Genomic DNA, 15,374 nt, shown 5'->3' with positions numbered 1-15,374 from the left:
GTCGTGCTTGAAGGATCCGATGCTCCACTTGTGAACAAGGTCGGCATAAAGGCCACTCAAAATTAACACCCGCACAATATAATTATGTTATATATCCAGTCGGCCTAAGGTCGACTAGACTTATCTATCTAAGATGGGTCTTCACTCTCAATATATGGTCGAAAGTCCATGTACTCGAGCGAGCTTAAAGACCTATCTCTTTATTTAGTGCCAAAATATACAGATTAAACCCGAACGACCTCGAAGTTGATTGAGCATATGAGGTTCAGTTCTCCACGTACTTTTGTAATATTACTTTCAGCTTATAAATGTCGTCCTACAGTGTAGTACAATCTCCAGTATAAATCAGATCGTCACAAGGCCAATCATACCTAAAAGTCTAAGCGCCTTGTTATCGAATAGTTAGTCTCCAATTATATAGTCTATCGGTTAGAGTTGACCGGACCTGCAGGACTTGACTCCTCATTACTTATCATATCTTCAACATGAGCCTATGAGCATATTGCTAATCGAGCTTATGACCGGTCTTACTTATGAGATTCAACTTCCTCTTCAAAGGGAAATTATATAAGGTTATTCTCATTACAAAGCTAGTCGGACATAGAGACAATCGATATACCGCGTTCTTCTAAGTATCCATCCAGGTTATAACCCAGGAGACAATATTATCAGAGAATCCAACAATTTGTCAGAATAACAGCTATCCGTCAAATAATTTTCTTCGGTCACAACATATGCATTTAATGGAACCTTATTACGAAGGTAACTATTGAACTTCTATCATTATTGTGAAGATTACACGAGACTGCTCATATACATATAATAGAAGATTTTTTGAAGATTAACTATACAAATATCAGACTGTATATCTTTCATTATCCGACATCTTCTAACATTGAATATTCTTTGTCGTCTCGTTATTACGAGGTTATCGAAAATGATATAAAAAGGAAGGTGTTCTGTTCGTTAGAGATACGTTTTATAGGCTTACTTACCAAAGCATAAGATTTCTTTCTATTACACCCATTCAATTTTACTGTAGTTCCTTTTTATTTTTCGTTCGATCATCTGCTGTCTTGAATATCTATGACTTACTTTTTCACATGCGCTGAGAAAAAGGACCTTTTTTTTTTCCCTCCGATCAACAAGACTGTTACTTCCATACCGGATCAATATACATTACAAACTGCTGAAGGAGAGCTGAGCTCGCTGCCATTCGGTCTTCTCGAGCAAAATAGTCTTTATTTTTTTTATAAAAATTAAAAAGACGTCGTAAATTATATAATTCGTCAAAAGACGTTCATTAAAAAAAAAAACATGTCGTTAGATATTTTATAGAAAAAATATGTTTTTGGTGACAGCTACACGATAAATTAATTATTTTATTTTAATGAAACTTATTATATATAAAATATTATTATATCAAAACTTCTTAAACAATATCTAAACTTATTTTAAATCATCAAAATAATTTTAAAACAGTTTGAACTATCTACTACACAATTATAGTTAAAATATAAATTCAAAAAATTTAAACTTTAAATATTAAATTACGAAGACTATTATCAAAATTATTTATATTTTATTAAAATTATTTTAAAATCATTATAATTGCCACAACTACAAAAATATTATACTGAGACAATACTAAAAATAAACTAGAGCATTGGAAAAAAAAAAATAGACCGTCCCCCTAAGTTAGTTCCATCGGTCCCCTAAGTTGGTCCCATTAGTATCAAGATAAATTAAGATACACAATCGGAAGGCGAATGGTAGGATAAATTCTAGTTTATGAGTTTCAACAAAATTTAACTCCTGACTTATACGCTCACCTAGGAGTGTAAATGAATCAAGTCGTTCATGAGTTATTCGAAGCTCGATTCGATAAAAGTTCATTTGAGCTCATTTAATGAGGCTCGTTAAAATAAACAAATCAAGCTCAAGTTTCATAATATTCAGCTCGTTAGCTCGTGAACATGTTCATTAAACTCATGAATCAACTTTTAAATAAAAAAATAACAATTTTGATATTGAATTTATAGATTTTATACTTTACTTATGAAATATATAGACAAATATATTAAATTTATTTATTAGAATAGAATAAATTTATAAATTTTAATAAGAATATTATAATTTTCTCTAAATATATAATTTAATTTTTAATGAATATTTAAATTTATAATTTATATTTATTAAGCTCGTCTAGACTCGATAAAAGCTCAAATAAACTCATAAGCTATGAATATATTCATTAAATAAAACTCAAACTTGGCTCAATTATAAACGAGTCAAACTCAAACATCTAAAAATTTAACTTGACTCGACTCGATTACATCCCTACGTCCACCATTTATACTATGTGATCCTGTCCGAATAGCTGAATCAACGGACGCTGGGCACGTGGCGCTCTCCTTGTCGCTGACATAGATCTCCGACCGATCGTACGGACCTCCGGCGAACCTGCAAAGAAGTCGGGTCGGGAAGGGGTTCCCGGCGACGACCCTCCGACGCTCAAGTCAGGTAAGTGGGCAACAAAGAAGTGGCTCCGAATATGCCAGAATGCGTACCTCCGGCGAAGGGTGAGGCTCCTTATATAGAGCTGGGAAAGGGCTCATGCACACACACCGAAGCTAATACGTGTCCCCAGCCCATACCTCAGTAAGGGCTTGTCAGAAAGCTTACCCGACACCATAATGCTACAGTCCAAGCACGTCTTTGATGGGACAGCGGAACCCCTTGTCGTAAGGTTTGGAGTATGGCCTGGTCATAAAGCATGCCCGCTGTCAGAAGATGTTCCTTGTCCTTTTCTCTCCTTACTCCCTGCCGGGCGTCCGGTCGGCCGACACTCACCTCATGTCCGGCCGGTCCTATGTAGTGATCCACTTGGGAAATTCCAATGTGCTCTGTGGAGACTTTGCAGTATGCTACTTTATGCCTTCAGCCAACGGGCTATCCGTTCGGCCATATGCCTCTGTTCTGTTGGTTGCTACTCGGAAAACCTATAGGTTCCACTGTACAAAAATTTTGTACAAAGGTCTGAACCTTTTCCTAGCTACCATGTGTTCTTTTAAATTAAATTTTGGATCGCCTGCGGAACTTAACACGTTTGATCCAAAACTTAATCTATTTGTTCTTTTAGGTTTTGACTTGGATCTCCTGCGGAACTTAACACGTTCGACCCAAGTCTCCTTAAGTTATTAATTCCATTAAATATTAATTTTCATAATTGGTTCCCAGTACTGACGTGGCGAGGCACATGGCCTTCTTGGATATGGGAGCAACCACCATCGACTAGACAAAACCTTTTATAGAAAGATAATATTTAATTTCCTAAAATAACTTTAGGTTAACCAAAAAGAACAATCAAATCACAAGGAAAAGAAAAAACAAAAGAACACAACATCGAAAAATATATTCGAAATTCTAGAACGTAAGCCTCTTGTATTTGGTATTATTTCCATAAATAACTAGCATGATGCGGAAAGAAAAATTACTAGTTATACCTTGTAGAAAAACCTCTTGATCTTCTATCGTATTCCTCTTCTAACCTCGGACGTTGTGTGGGCAACGATCTTCCGAGATAAGAAATCACCAACCACCTTCTTCTCCTCCTAGCTAGGTTCGGCCACAAAGAAAGAAGCTTCACCAAGGAAGAAAATCAAAACACTAACCAAGCTCCAAGAGATGCTAGCTTCCTCTCCTTCTTCTTCTTCTTCTCCAAGTAGTATCCGGCCACCACAAGAGCTCCAAGCCTTTGAGAGAGGTTCGGCCACCACAAGAGGAAGAGAGGGAGATGATAATGATGATGGCCGGCCACACCAAGGAACAAAAGAGGGAGAGAAAATAATAGAGGTTGTGTCTCATGAAGGCACCCCTACCCCTTCTTTTATATTCCTTGGCCTAGGCAAATTAGGAAATTTAATTATAATAAAATTTCCTTAATTTCCTTGACATGATTTAATTGAGAAAAATAAAATAAAATTTCTCAAATCAAACTCCAATGGCCGGCCACATCAATGAAGGAAAAAATTAGACAAGTTTTAATCAACAATTAAAACTTCCTAATTTGTTTCCGGAAATTTTAAAAAATAAAATTTCTCTTTAAAAATCTCTTCATGGTTGATAAAAGGAAATTTCTATCATTTTAATTTTATCAACATGTGGATAATTTTAAAGAGAAAATAAAATATCTCACCAATCTACAAATTAGGAAAGAGATCTAATCTCTTTCTTTAATCTTTTGTAGATCTTTTACAAGAGAGATATTTTAATTTTAATTCTCTTTAATAAATTATTTCTTCCACATAATAAAAATTAAAATTAAAATCCCTTTTTAATTTAATTTGGCCGGCCCTACTAGCTTGGGTTCAAGCTAGGGCCGGCCACCCAATTTTATACCTAGGCCGGCCCTAGCTTGGTTCCCAAGCTAGCTTGGCCGGCCCCCAATTGGTGGGTATAGAAGGTGGGTATAAGTGGGTATATTAGATTTCTATAAAAGGTTTTGTCTAGTCGGTGGTGGTTGCTCCCATATCCAAGAAGGTCATGTGCCTCGCCACATCAGTACTGGGAATCGATTATGAAAATTAATATTTAATGGAATTAATAACTTAAGTTGATTTGGGTCGAACGTGTTAAGTTCCGTAGGAGATCCAAGTCAAAACCTAAAAGAACAAATAGATTAAGTTTTGGATCAAACGTGTTAAGTTCAGCAGGCGATCCAAAATTTAATTTAAAAGAACACATGGTAGCTAGGAAAAGGTTCAGATCTTTGTACAAAATTTTTGTACAGTGGAACCTCTAGGTTTTTCCGAGTAGCAACCAACATGAAGCCGATCGGCCAACAACGCCCGAGCACCTGATTACCATGAAAGGGCCCTTAGCATAAATGTGGGCCGATGCTCAGGCGCGCGTCGCCCTGATCCCCCTCAGTAATCTGGCCAACAGTCATATGCAACAGGCCACGGGGGTAAGTTTATTTCATATAGTCCGTTACGCATTATTTCCGATCGACTTCTAACACCTTGCTCGTGACAGAGATGGGTGGAGGAGATCGCCGTTTGCAGTCGTCTGGCGATGGTGGACGCGGAATTGAGACAACTGAAGGCTGCAAGCGGTCCGTCCGGCTCTCAAGGCCCTTCATATGCCGAGCTGAAGAAAGAGCTTAAAAAGGCTCAGGATTTACTAGCGGCCGAGCAGAAGAAGACAGCCGACCAGGCTCACAATCTGGCCGAGCTCGAGCGAGTGAAAATGTCACGCCCCCAGAGGAGTCCCTGCCAGACAAAAATCCGGCAGCATCTCCCCTGTACCGGTGACAATATGAAGCATACATACATACATCACACTATATAAACATAAACAACATATTCATCAGCCACACGGCTGGAACATACATAAAATAGAAACAACATAACCACGAAATGTATCAACTATATGTATATGTCATAGTTTTCATAAACTACAATTACTATACAGATAAACGACATCTGTAACAAAATTGTAAAATGTAAATACAGCGAAACAAAAGTAAAACAAACCAGAAAATCAGCACGTCGAGATCTCTGAGCAACTCTATGAAAGTCCAAAATCAACTATAATATCAAAAGGATCCCTGTGTCTGCAAAACTGGAGACCAAGGAATGTAGCAAATTAGCCAAATGGCTAAGTGGATACTCAAAAAAGATGTGCATGAATTTAATCATATTGAAAAACTCAAGGAAGTAAAATAAATCATCATCTTTTGTTACAACTTTAGGATTATTCTTAAAGTTCTACATTTAAACATATATATGTATAATCATCTTCTTATTATCTTTAATCAGGTAAAATTTTTAGATAGAGTTTGGGATCTTCACCTTATCATCACTTGTCATCATTAATAAAATCAATTCTTCAATCTTATTATTTAATCACTCAATTATAAGTTATCATGGTAAGATCAACATGTATATCAATAGTCTGAATCTGGTAAATCAACTAAAAAGTGAATCACTGGAGCCAATATCATCAGAGTGAAATATCATATGGATAGGCTAAAAGTCTCCTAAGAGTATAAACTGTCGCATACGTCATCTGACGTACGGGCTATCAGCCCTCACCGGTGGAAGACATAATAAACACTGACCGAGGGCTACATCACGCCAACACGCCTCGGGTGTACGGTCAGATACTCTGGACCGCGGTCGCCGCGCTACCACAATAACATGTGGGAGGTCCAGTACTCTAATATAGAGCTCTGGTATAAAGCTAGGCTCATGGTCTTCACTTTTTAATTCTTCATTTACTATCTTTATTAATTCACCGTTATGATTATATTCATCCATTTATCATGATTATTCTCTTTTCATATTAATTGGTCAATCAAGGTAATATTTTCGTATCAAATCTATTAATTTATCATTATAGGGTCCACAGATAAAAAGCTACAAGTATCAACAGATAGAGTATCAAAAGCATGAAGTATGAAAGGTCAAGCAAGTCAAAAGAGACAAGGTATCAATAGAAGAGTAATTCAGAATATTTCTTTAATTTTTAAAAAAACAACCCTTCCCATATCAATCTCAATATGAACCCACATGTGAACAAGAAATAATATTAATTATTTACCCTCCAATAATTTTAATATTTTAACCCATTTCACTATTTATAATATCAGTTTAATCCCCATTTTGAAAACAATAATACAACATATACATATTCCAATTTATATATTTATTCATGCACAAGGAAATAGACAAGAGTAGATGTATCCACCTTATATACAGCAAAATCTCCGAGTATCGGCAGGTCACCGTGCTCCACTCGAGCTCGGATCTACAAACACAATATCAAACATAACTTAAATAATCAAAATACTATCTAATAATAATAATGACCTAAAATCTACACATTATCTCTAATTCAAAATCAGTGAATTATTTTGATCTCGATACCTTGTACCACTTCGCATTCCTAAATACAACATCTGTTCTAATATAGATAACCCTTCTAACTACACATCAATTTAACCAAAAGCAACCTAAAATATACCTTCTAAGGGTTTTGTGTGGCTGCTGGAAATGAGGACAGCAACTAGGGTTGCTTTCCCTTTGTCGTTGGCCACCTCAGCTAGCTCCGGCGAGCTCCGGCGAACTCCAACGGTACTGCCAAGAATAGTGCAGCAGCTAGGGCTGCTGTTGGAGGAAACAAAATGCAGCAAAAAATGCTGCTGTTGGTGGGGAAAAAGGAGAGAGCAACTAGGGTTTTGTTTCCTCTCTTTTCCCGGTGGTTTGGCGAGCTCTGGTGAACTCCGAGGAGCTCCAACAGTGCTGCCTAGAAGCAGAGAAGAGGAAGCAAAGGAGAAAACAGTGCTCTGCCCTTGCTGGAGGAGGAGAAGAGGTGCGGGAGGAGAAAACGAGGGCTGCTTGAGAAGAAGAACGGGAGAAAAAAAATCTATCGTTCGTCGCCGCTAGAGAAGAAAACGAAGAAGAAGAGAGGGGTTTTGAGGCTTCGGTGGGGAAGAGAAAAGGGAAAAGGAAAAAGGGGGGTGTGGGGGAGGGCAGTGCACGTGGGTGAGTGGGCATGGGTGTTTTTTTGGTTTTTTTTTTCTCACACTTACCAGAAAAAATCTCTGGATCACAAGATAAGCTTGGCGACCGAGCGGAAGAACACGGCTATCTCCGACCTGGAGAAAAAGAATGTGGAGGCTCGGGGCCTAGAGCAGAAAGTAAAGGAGCTCATGGACCAACTAGCTAAAGAAAAGGTCTCCCGAACGGACGAGGTGGCAAAGCTCGAGGCGGCTTTACAAGAGCACAAGGCAGTCGCCGATGCTTCCCGAGCGGCCTTTAAAGAATACCAAGAGGCCGAACCAAGCCGAGTTGCTGCCCTGCAACAGAAATACATCCGTTCGGCCGAATTTTCGGAGAAGGTCTGCGAGCGGATGTATACTGTGTTTGACCTCGCTATGACCGCCACGATGACATATTTGAAGTCCAAGGGGCAACTTCTCGAGTCCGCCACCATCCCGGCCGCAGATCAAGTGGCTCTTCTTGACAATATCCCGAAGGATCTGTACGATTATCTTGAATAAGAAATTTAGATGTAATTCGGCCGCTCGGGCGAAGACTACCTTTTTTGTAATTTGGCCGCTCGGCCTTAGTTTCTATAATGCTATGTCTTTCTCTTTGCTAATCCATATGCGTGTTGTCCACTAGGCTCGCTAACTACCGTTTATATTCGCCTGCTTCTCCTCGTAGTTCTCCCTTTCATCCCACCTTGTATTCGAAAGGGGTTTTTATGAAGTATTTCGCGTGGATAGTCTGCTCGGATGAAGGTATACTTTTTCGCAAAATGGAATTTTTCGCAAGCTATCCGCCAAGTACCTTTGGTTACTTGGCCGCTCGGCAAAACGATCCCTCAGTCGTCTTTATCATCTTAGTCAACGTGACCTGATATTTAACGTCGGAGCTCGACGGTCTTCCGCTCGGAGGGTTTATAGGCGCCGCCTCGTCTCTTGATTTTTAACGTCGGAGCTCGACGGTCTTCCGCTCGGAGGGTTTATAGACACCGGCTCGTCTCTCGATTTTTAACGTCAGAGCTCGACAGTCTTTCGCTCGGAGGGTTTATAAACGTCGGCTCGTCTCTTGATATTTAATGTTGGAGCTCGACGGTATTCCGCTCGGAGGGTTTATAGACACCGTCTCGTCTCTCGATTTTTAACGTCGGAGCTCGACGGTCTTCCGCTCGGAGGGTTTATAGACGTCGGCTTGTCTCTCGATATTTAACGTCGGAGCTCGACGGTCTTCCGCTCGGAGGGTTTATAGACGCCGGCTTGTCTCTCGATTTTTAACGTCGGAGCTCGACGGTCTTCCGCTCTGAGGGTTTATAGACGCCGGCTCGTCTCTCGATTTTTAACGTCGGAGCTCGACGGTCTTCCGCTCGGAGGGTTTATAGACGCCGGCTCGTCTCTCGATATTTAACGTTAGAGCTGGACGGTCTTCCGCTCGGAGGGTTTATAGACGCCGACTCGTCTCTCGATATTTAACGTCGGAGCTCGACGACCTTCAAGGCTAATTTCAACACGGTCCGAGCGGCACGTGGTCTTCGTGTAGTCGGTCGTTCGGCCAATAATTCCAAAATGTGTTTTATCACTTTGCCTCCTGCATTAAAAGGACACGGGCGACCAAGACATACATAAAATGAATTACATCGGAAAACCTTTCACCCAGCTTGGTACGGCTGGAGGTGGTTCGCTCGGCCATCCTCTTTCCCCTTGAATGCCGACCGGATCTTTATCTCGGCCCCATGTTGAGATATTCTCCGGTCGGAACTCTGATACCGCTCGACCTCTTGACGTTGACGTCGCTTATTGCTCGGAACTCTCGGCTTGCGCCTTCTGTTTCTGTTGCTCCACAAGCTTAGCCGCTCTTGCCTCGATCAGAGCGTCGAGCTCCTCCGTGGAGAGCATCACCGTATGCGGTCGTCCAGCTTCGTCCATTGCTTCTGCTTGGATGCAGGTGCGTTCCCACAGACGGCGCCAAATTGATCCTGTCCGAATAGCTGAATCAACGGACGCTGGGCACGTGGCGCTCTCCTTGTCGCTGACGTAGATCTTCGGCCGGTCGGACGGCGCTCCTTATATAGAGCTGGGAAAGGGCTCATGCACACACACCGAGGCTAATACATGTCCCCAGCCCATACCTCAATAAGGGCTTGTCAGAAAGCTTACCCGACACCATACTGCTATAGTCCAAGCACGTCTTTGATGGGACAGCGGAACCCCTTGTTGTAAGGTTTGGAGTATGGCCTGGTCATAAAGCATGCCCGCTGTCAGAAGATGTTCCTTGTCCTTTTCTCTCCTTACTCCCTGCCGGGCGTCCGGTCGGCCGACACTCACCTCACGTCCGGCCGGTCCTATGTACTGGTCCACTTAGGAAATTCCAATGTGCTCTGTGGAGACTTTGTAGTATGCTACTTTATGCCTTCGGCCGAACGGGTCGTCTATGGTTCAGCTGGGACCCCGTTTAGCCGACCGGGCTACCCTTCTCCGGTCGGACGTCTGGTATTTTGACACCACGTGGCGTTGACTCCCCCGAAAGGGGGTCCCGCCTTTCTTACCTCCGGATCATAGTGGCCGTTACTCAATCAGACCGGCAGTCCATTCAGTCGGACTTTGACGCCTCTTTCGACTAGACTTGAAGGGGAGGCAAGTGATCCGGAGGTAAGAAAGGGGGACCTCCTTTCAGGGGAGTCAACGCCACGTGGGGTCAAAATACCAGACGTCCGACCGGAGAAGGGTAGCCCGGTCGGCTAAACGGGGTCCCAGCTGAACCATAGACGACCCGACGGGACTAGGGATTCCGACGCTTGGGTTGAACAGAGGCATATGGCCGAACGGATAGCCCGTTCGGCCGAGGGCATAAAGTAGCATACTGCAAAGTCTTCACAGAGCACATTGGAATTTCCCAAGTGGACCAGTACATAGGACCGGCCGGACGTGAGGTGAGTGTCGGCCGCCCGGACGCCCGGCAGGGAGTAAGGAGAGAAAAGGACAAGGAACATCTTCTGACAGCGGGCATGTTTTATGACCAGGCCATACTCCAAACCTTACGACAAGGGGTTCCGCTGTCCCATCAAAGACGTGCTTGGACTGTAGCAGTATGGTGTCGGGTAAGTTTTCTGACAAGCCCTTACTGAGGTATGAGCTGGGGACACGTATTAGCCTCAGTGTGTGTGCATGAGCTCTTTCCCAGCTCTATATAAGGAGCTTCACCCTTCGTCGGAGGTACGCATTCTGGCATATTCGGAGCCACTTCTTTGTTGCCCACTTACCTGACTTGAGCGTCGGAGGGTCGTCGCCGGGAACCCCTTCCCGGCCCGACTTCTTTGCAGGTTCGCCGGAGGTCCGTACAATCGGTCGGAGATCTACGTCAGCGACAAGGAGAGCGCCATGTGCCCAGCGTCCGTTGATTCAGCTATTCAGACAAGATCACTATACCCTACAGCTAAACTAGAGTATGGTAGTAGTTATTATTATTCGTTGTACTAATTAATTGCAGTGGTTATAATAATATTAAAAATAAAAATATTTTTATAAATAATGAAAGGATGTCTATTTAACAATTTTATTAAATGTTAGGTATCATTTTATTTTATATTATTTTAATGATAAAAAAGTCATATGTTAATTTTGGACATATTGATTTATAGAATGGTAAATCATAAATGACTTTTTTACTTTTAAACCGTTACCATTGTAGAATTGACCTTTAAATTTTTTTTTTGATGGTAACACCTTGACCATCCGCCGGTCCCGCAGGTGCATTTTCATTTTATTTTTCTTCGGTAAGAGACATTTTGTCATTGAGACATTTGTTATTTCTCATCCCTCACCTCCATTATTGCGACTGCACAATCTACTCCGGGTCAGGCGCTGGCAATAAAGCCATATTAAATGTTCTTGCATGCCACTGCAAACTCAAATCTTATTAATTGAACAATTAGCCGATTGCCAAGAAAAAAGAGAGTCTACTTTTTTTAACTTTTTTTTCTGAAAATGGTCCATTCCTCAACCTCCAACCCTCTACTTTTATACGTAAACCTTTTCTTCCATCTAATCCGAAGAAACTTCGATCGAGAAGTCCATAGACACCCCTAAAACAGCAACCAGTGTTAATTGGATCCCAATGATCGATCCAAGCTTGCAAAACCAACGAAATTTATATATTTCAACCAAACGGAGCTAGCTTTAAATTTGTTTGTACACTATCACGCATGTGGAAAGGAAGACAAGGGAAGAAGGAGACCACGTTGAATTCTGCTACTCCAACAATGGCACATGAAAGATTGCAGTGGAAGGACGAGTACGCTGACAAGATTCTGGAGTTGTAGGGGGGATCTAGTTATTATTGTCAACGCTGCCGGAATCTATCTCTCCTCCGGCCGTCGAGCTAGCTCTGCAAGGCGAAGATTGAAACGATTGAGAGATATGGTAAGGTTTTGCGTTGAGTGATCAGTTAAATCATTGTAACTCGATGCATAGCACAAAATTGATGCGAGGAGAGGGCAGCTCTGAAACTGGAATTTGGGAGGAGAAAATGCCAAATTCTGATCGGAAAAGAGGAGTTTTCTGGAGTTCGGTCGAGATTCGATCTTTAATTTTGATTTTTGACTGAGGTTCTCTTACCTTCTCCGACGAGATCGCCTCGGCGTCCGGCTGGCAGTCCGGCGGATCCTCGAAGACCGACGCGGAAAGCTGCTTGTGGGCCATGCCGATGTCGAAGAGGATGACGCCGGAGGCGGGATCGTCGACGAGGATGCCCTTCACCGGGAACCACAGGAAGAGCTCCTCCTGCGACCACCCGACGACTTCCCCGAGCGCGCCGTAGCTGAGGTTGCCGCTCACCACGCTGTCGAAGTAGGCGAGGTCTCCGCCGCCGCCGCCGTAGCGTGCGTAGCAGGCGCCGCGGAGCCGGACCTCGAGGAGGCCAGAGGCAGCGTCCAGGTCGAAGGAATCGACAGCCTTGGGGAGGAGCCCGGCGGGGAGGCCGTAGCTGCGGAGCAGGCCGCGCAAGGACCCACCGGCGTCGGCGCCGCCGCCGGAAACAAGAGCGAGCAGGATCAATAGAGGCAGAAAAGCCGGACGCGCGAGGAAAGGCGACGCCTTTGCCATCGAATTGGGTTTAAGGAGGGGTTTGGAGTTCAGACGTGGAATCTTTCATCTTTGCAAGAGAAGGAAGGATTCAAAGAGGAAGAACAAAGAAATCCTGAGGCAGCTTTTGATCAACTAACTTGTTTGTCCATTTCACATTAAAATAATAATATTCCCCACACAAATAGCCAATTACATCAATAAATGTCAGTCACTCCAATTGTTAATACTAATGGAACTGCTCAACTATTTGTGATGTATATCTCGACATACTATTGAAGCAATCATAGTACTACCTTCCTTGCATTCCAACAAAAAATTATAGCAACTTTTGTATTTGTCATTATTAACAGAGTAAAGAAGGTGAAGAAAGGCAAGATCAATTAGTTATGATTCTTCTTCACCAAACCAATAATAATCAAGTAGAGAAAGGGTGCCCTTGCTCTCCTTCACATGTCTACCAGTGCTTCTTCCACTGTAATAGACATAATTTTAAGTAGCAGTGTGTTTACTAGCTTTTGTGCTGAATGAGGGAAAATAGTTTTGGTGAAAGGGGAGTGAGTGAAGGTACGAGGGAGATGGGGGGAGCAGTGTGGGGCACATGGAGAGCAAAGTGAAGCACAGAGACAGTTGAGGGACTTGATATGAACCATTTTGTCCCAACTCGCAAGAGAATCTTTTAGGGATCACTTCTGAGCTAAAACGAGCTGGAAGCCCAATCCAATTTGATTAAACAAGCCTTGCTGGTCGGCTATTAATCTAATAACAAAAGGTACCTCCTTTCTGAAGTTGAGGTGGGTCCTCCGGTGCGCTCGTTGTCCGTGTCTTGCGAATCGAAGAGCGGTAACCTGGGGCCTGTGTTGACTGCGTGACCCTTCGCTGAATTAAAAACTCTTTATTAATTTAATAGAAAATATTTAAATTTAATAAAAATAATTAAAATAAGCTCAAAATAATTATAATATTATTGGTAAAACATTATTGTAGTCACTTAATTAGTCACTCCTTGTTTTGAACTTAGCAATCGTTATTGAATAGTTGTTATAGTAATATTATGATAATTTCAATCATATTTTCATAATTTTAATTGGATTAAAACAATTTTGATTAAGTTAATATTTTTTAATTAAGGATTATGTGTATAAATTTTAAAAAATATGATTGATTTGGTTTGAGATATTGACTCCTGCTGAATTGTCTCATGTCGGGGTCAATTTTGTCCCTAACAGATGTATCTTTATATCTAACCCATCTCCTTCTTTAATTAGTGCTATTATTATTATTATTATTATTATTATTATTATTATTAATCTTGTTCGAAGTTTGAGTCAGACGAAGGTCGGATGAAATATCGTTGGCATTGACGAGGAGGAGACAGTGATGCTGCAATCGCACGAGCTTCAGAGAACGGACCCTCACGTGACCCTGAAAAACTGCTGGGCCTGGGCAGGCAGTACCAGATCTCTGCACACACCCAGACAAGCACACGGAATGTTAGAAACCAAGAACCAGGGAAAAAGTCCCCGGAGCAGGCTCTCCGACGCTCAAGTCAGGTACTTTTTTTTCAGAAGAACAGTGTACGAAGGAAGAAGAAAAGTAGACAAGTATGCGAGTGAGCGTACCTACGCAAGGGAGAGAACGCCCCCTTTTTATATGACAATACGTACCTTCTGGAGACTGATCCCTGTTAGAGCATGTCGGGTGTCAGGACCTGTCGAGTGGTGGAGAGCACGTGGTCTTCTCCTATAGACTGGAGGAAGGTTCTACTTATAGATGATCCCAACCGCTAGAATATTCCCTGACATACAGTAGATATTCTCTAACAGGTGGTTACGATTTACTGACCTGTTGTTGCGTAGTGCCTTCTATCCCGTCCGGGTGCGATTAAAACAACCTTGGCTGATTTGTTGAGTGCTGATGAATAGACTGGTCGGGTGGAGGGGCGTCATCAGAGTCCCCTTCTGCCGGACTTTATGACTTCGACCCCACAGAGGGTGATAAGTTTACTTACGTAGGCTAGCTTGACAACCCTTGGTCGGTAAAGTCAGGTCGGGCTTGGTCCTGATAGCACTTCCTGCCGCAGACCTGGTTTCTCGACCGGTAGGGCCCGCTCTGGCTTCGTACACCATATGGCCCTGGGTGGTCCCGCTTTGTATATCGACGGTCACCTCTCGTTGTCTTCTGACTAGCATATCCCCTTGACTTTTGACTGTCATGTCCCCTTGACTTTTGACTATCACGTCCCTTTGACTTTTGTCTGTCATGTCCCATTGACCAGACCCTACCATTATGCGCCGTATCAATTATTATTATTATTATGGGCTCTTGAAATGGTTATCTTTCCTATAACAGGTGACTCTTCAATTCTCCCATCAATCATCTTATTAAGGGGGCGTTTGGTTTAAGAGAATAAGAGTAGGGAATGAGAATAACAATCATTAATTGTCATTGTTGATGTTTAGATTATAGGAATGGAAATACAAATAATGGAAATCCTTATAATTGGGTAATGACTCATTCCCATGTCTTCCTCTTTCAATGAGTCATTACTCTATTTTCAACAATCAAAATATTTCCTTATTCCAAAAATATCCTTGACTCAAAACTAAAATTTCTCCCTTAATATCAAATATCAAAATATATTTATTTAATTTTTTCTTTCATATCACTTTCTCTCTCCTTATTCTCTCGCCTCATTTTATCACCTATTTTCTCTCTCCTTAATCTCTCTCATCACACTTTCTCT

At 42.0% G+C, this 15,374-nt stretch overlaps 1 protein-coding gene and 1 long non-coding RNA gene across 2 annotated transcripts; both read right to left on the bottom strand.

Annotated features, from left to right (window-relative positions):
- Nucleotides 1-5,346: 5,346 nt before the first annotated feature.
- LOC121990695 lies at nucleotides 5,347-8,536 on the bottom strand. The gene is made up of 3 exons (XR_006114666.1): nucleotides 7,030-8,536; nucleotides 6,754-6,813; nucleotides 5,347-5,625 (listed from the first exon to the last, which is right to left on the bottom strand). It is a non-coding gene; the product is annotated as an uncharacterized LOC121990695 (long non-coding RNA).
- Nucleotides 8,537-11,678: 3,142 nt separating this feature from the next.
- LOC121989649 lies at nucleotides 11,679-12,736 on the bottom strand. Its single transcript, XM_042543822.1, has 2 exons — nucleotides 12,164-12,736; nucleotides 11,679-11,933 (listed from the first exon to the last, which is right to left on the bottom strand). Exons 1-2 carry the CDS (start codon nucleotides 12,647-12,649, stop codon nucleotides 11,928-11,930), a joined length of 492 nt encoding a protein of 163 aa, XP_042399756.1. The 5' UTR covers nucleotides 12,650-12,736; the 3' UTR covers nucleotides 11,679-11,927.
- Nucleotides 12,737-15,374: the final 2,638 nt, after the last annotated feature.

Source organism: Zingiber officinale, chromosome 6B (genome assembly GCF_018446385.1).
Source record: "Zingiber officinale cultivar Zhangliang chromosome 6B, Zo_v1.1, whole genome shotgun sequence".
In the NCBI taxonomy this organism is placed as follows: domain Eukaryota; kingdom Viridiplantae; phylum Streptophyta; class Magnoliopsida; order Zingiberales; family Zingiberaceae; genus Zingiber; species Zingiber officinale.
The sequence above is the reverse complement of the archived record's forward strand: the minus strand, read 5'-3'. Positions and strand labels throughout refer to the sequence as shown.

What these genes read in the sequence shown, in the direction of transcription:
- LOC121989649 (XM_042543822.1), bottom strand. Translation starts at nt 12,649, where the DNA reads ATGGCAAAGGCGTCGCCTTTCCTCGCGCGTCCGGCTTTTCTGCCTCTA.